Source organism: Lampris incognitus, chromosome 14 (assembly GCF_029633865.1).
Source record: "Lampris incognitus isolate fLamInc1 chromosome 14, fLamInc1.hap2, whole genome shotgun sequence".
Classification (NCBI taxonomy): domain Eukaryota; kingdom Metazoa; phylum Chordata; class Actinopteri; order Lampriformes; family Lampridae; genus Lampris; species Lampris incognitus.
In genome coordinates, this window is record NC_079224.1 from 36473107 (window position 1) to 36476899 (window position 3793).

Below are 3793 nucleotides of genomic sequence, written 5' to 3' on the forward strand. Positions count from 1 at the left end.
CGTCCTCATTCCACCACCAAGTCTCCTTGTCTTTCTTCCTCTGTCCTGATGACACACCAAGTGCCTTCCTAGCTGTCTCCCTCACTATTTCTGTAGTGCTTGCCCAGCCATCCGGCAACTCTTCACTACCACCCAGTGGCTGTCTTAACTCCTGCCTGAACTCCATACAACAGTCTTCCTTCTTCAACTTCCACCATTTGATCTTTAGCTCTGCCTTCCCTCGCTTCCTCTTCTTGGTCTCCAAAGTCATCTTACAGACCACCATCCGATGCTGCCTAGCTACGTTCTCCCCTGTCACCACCTTGCAGTCTCCAATCCCTTTCAGATCACACCTTCTACATAAGATATAGTCCACCTGTGTGCACTTTCCTCCATTCTTATAGTACGTCACCCTGTGTTCCTCCCTCTTCTTGAAATATGTATTCACCACAGCTATTTCCATCCTTTTCACAAAATCCAACCCCATCTGTTCTTCCACATTTCTCTCCTTGACGCCATACCTACCCATTGCCTACCCATCACCTCCTCATCACCTCTGTTCCCTTCACTGACGTGCCCATTGAAGTCCGCTCCAATCACCACTCTTTCCTCCGTGGTTACACTCTCCACCACTTCATCCAACTCACTCCAGAATTCTTCTTGCTCTTCTATCTCACACCCAACTTGCGGGGCATATGCGCTGTTAACATTCATCAATACACCTTCGATTTCCAGCTTCATACTCATCACTCTGTCTGACACTCCCTTCACCTTCAGCACACTCTTGACATACTCTTCCTTCAGAATTACCCCTACCCCATTTCTCCTCCCATTCGCACCAAGGTAGAAGAGTTTGAACCCGCCTCCGATGCTCCTGGCCTTACTCCCCTTCCATCTGGTCTCTTGCACACACAGTATACCTACCTTTCTTCTTTCCATCATATCAGCGAGCTTTCTCCCTTTACCAGTCATGGTGCCAACATTCAAAGTTCCGACTCTCACCTCCACACGCCTACCCTTCCTCCTCTGTCGCTGCCTCTGCACATGCCCTCCCCCTCTCCTCCTTCGCCCAACAATAGCATCGTTTCCACCAGCACCCTGCTGGCCAACAGTACTGTTGGCAGTCATTGGTATGGAAATCTTATTCATGATCCGCATATTTGATTTGGTAAAGATTTTATGCCGGATGCCCTTTCTGATGCAACCCTCCCCATTTATCCGGGCTTGGGACCGGCACTAAGAATGCACTGGCTTGTACATCCTCAGTGGCTGGGTTAAGGTAGCTTTGTCTACTGACATGTTGGAAATCAACATGTGGGGTCACCAACTGTGGGAGCACAGGAATTAAGAAACAACAAGACGGTTTCTCTTTTAAGACCCTTGCCAGGTCGTTTTATTCTTCCCACTTAAACACAGGACACACCAGCATGTGGTGTGTTAACCATGGGTCCGCTGTGGTGTAGCGGTCTAAGTATCGGCTTTGTGTCGATGCAGTTGCCCACTCGGGACCGGGGTTCGCGTCTTGGTCTCGTCAGATCCGACTATGGCCAGACTCGATGAAGCAGCAATAATTGGCAACGCTGTCTTCGGGAGGGGGGCGGAGTCAGCTTGTGTTCGTCACATGAATGCGTCTCTGTGAGTGTCGGAAAAAGCAGTGGTTCGGCCTAGATTCGCCTCGTCACGGAAGTGGCGAGGCGTTTCCTTCGAGACTGCCGGCTGGAGAGATGCAGTTGGCGAATGCATGCAGTACGAGGGGGGGTGTTTGAACAAAAATAGGGAGCGACTGGCCACTAAACTGGGAGAAAAAGGGAAAAATCAGAATTTTTTTTTGTAGCATGTTAACCAGCTACCAGCTAACTATCCCCCCCCCCCAAAAAAAACGAAACACACCCCTTGGAACTCTTATCTCGCGAGGCCCATCTAACCTCAACTCTTAAAGGGCCAGCAGAACATTCAGGCAAATGTCTCAAGTTCTTCTGTGCAGCTGCCACAGGTTAATGTTAGCCATGTAGTTCTGATGGTTAAGGTTAAGGGCTAGGGAATGAATGTGGTCAGTGAGGGGTCCTCACAAAGATAGAAGTACAAGAATGTGTGTGTGGGTGGGGGGGCAAGGTGAGAACACTGGCGGAATGAAAGCAAGGAGGGGGGAAAGGCGGGGAAACTGGGAAAGAAGGGGAGAAAAATAGAGGCCTATTGTTTTCCTTGTTAAGGGACGAACGGTCACAGCAGCAACCTGACTGGAGTCTTAGGGTGAGAGAGAGAGATTGGAGAAGAAACGAGTGGGAGGGAATGAAAGGCACAAAGAGGTGGACTGAGGGAGGAGAAAGCATGGCTCCATGACTAGCCAAATGGTGAAATGTGGTGTGTGTCAGGTAGAACTGTGTTTTTCTAAGTGGTGTAAAGAGCTGTATGAGTGGAAATACGATCGCCCATCCTGTTCACGGCCACATTATTGAATTAGCATGATGTTATTGTCCATTAGCTCATGCCATGTCCACACTAACAAGGATAAAATTGAAATTACATCTTGATTTCTCCATACTGGCCTTCCATGCTGGCGTTTCTGACCACCAAATGTTCTACAAATGGATAAATTTGAAAAAGGCCGTCTCGCCTCGTGGTGGGGATGGTGAAAACTGAGCTTTTCAAAAACGCTGACGTATGACTCATGTGATCAGTGTAAAGCGACACAGGTTTTTCTGGGGGGGGTTGACTTATCAATGTGGAGGGCCGAATTTTTCAGCAATGTGAGAAAGGTCACAGGGTCTTCAGTCGGAAGAGGAACATGTCAGATCATAATGTTGGTGTGCAACACTGAAAAACGGCTCGACCAGAAACACGAGAGCAGAAAAAGTTCTCACTCTCCAGTTTTCTCTGTCTGTCTTTGTCCTCCGCTTACTTCCATCTCATTCCGCCTGTCTTTCTCCTCCCTCCATTTCTCATTCTTTCTTCTTTCTCTCCCTCCCTTTCATGTCTCTCCCTCCGTTTCCCTCCCATGCTGCTTATGAAAACATCTGTTCCTTCTCTTTCTTTTCAGTGTGAGGGAAGGAGAGGAAGAGAGCAGTGGAATCGAGGGACTGAAGAGGAAGAGAGGTGTGAAAAGGAGAGAGAGAGAGAGAGAGAGAGAGAGAGAGAGAGAGAGAGAGAGAGAGAGAGAGAGAGAGAGAGAGAGAGAGAGAGAGAGAGAGAGAGAGAGAGAGAGAAAGAAGGCGAGGGAGAGAGAGAAAGAAGGAGAGAAGAGAAGTTGGTTGGCCCGATGCCGGATCACCTGCAGTCTGAGGGTGGACAAAGAAAACACTGACCTCGTCCTCTCTGCCTCACTACCCCGGTGTGTGTGTGTGTGTGTGTGTGTGTGTGTGTGTGTGTGTGTGTGTGTGTGTGTGTGTGTGTGTGTGTGTGTGTGTCATTTTTGTTTCTCCATCGGTCAGTCTATCTCCCCCTGTCTTTCTACCGGTGCATTCTTCTGTAGTTTTCTGTATTTATGCACGTCTGACCTTCTGTCTGTGTGTGTCGGGCATCAGTACCCGTCATGGTGCCATTAAAACAGCACTTGTCCTGCTGTACTGCACCTCTGGAAACATGGGAAGGGCATGTCAGAAGCATTTTACAGCTGTCCCAGTTCCCCAGCCTGTGTTTGTGAGTGTTTCTCTGTGTAAGTTGAGCAGGGCTATCTGCCGTGACACACCGTTGGATCATTAACATCATCTTCATTTTCATAACCCTGTATGACATCACGAGTCATAAGCCTCTGGTACGGTTTGTGTTATGTTTACTAAAAGAACCAGAACAAATGTACGGTTACAAACTGTAACGC

The 3793-nt window shown here is 48.6% G+C and overlaps 1 protein-coding gene across 1 annotated transcript in view; it reads left to right on the top strand.

Annotated features, from left to right (window-relative positions):
• Positions 1-3021, top strand: part of ca8 (carbonic anhydrase VIII) — a 12210-nt gene extending 9189 nt beyond the window's left edge. Inside the window, exon 3 of the mRNA XM_056293881.1 lies at positions 3017-3021. Coding sequence (XP_056149856.1) covers positions 3017-3021 — 5 coding nt within the window. The remainder of the gene's footprint in view (positions 1-3016) is intronic.
• The last annotated feature ends 772 nt before the right edge of the window (positions 3022-3793 follow it).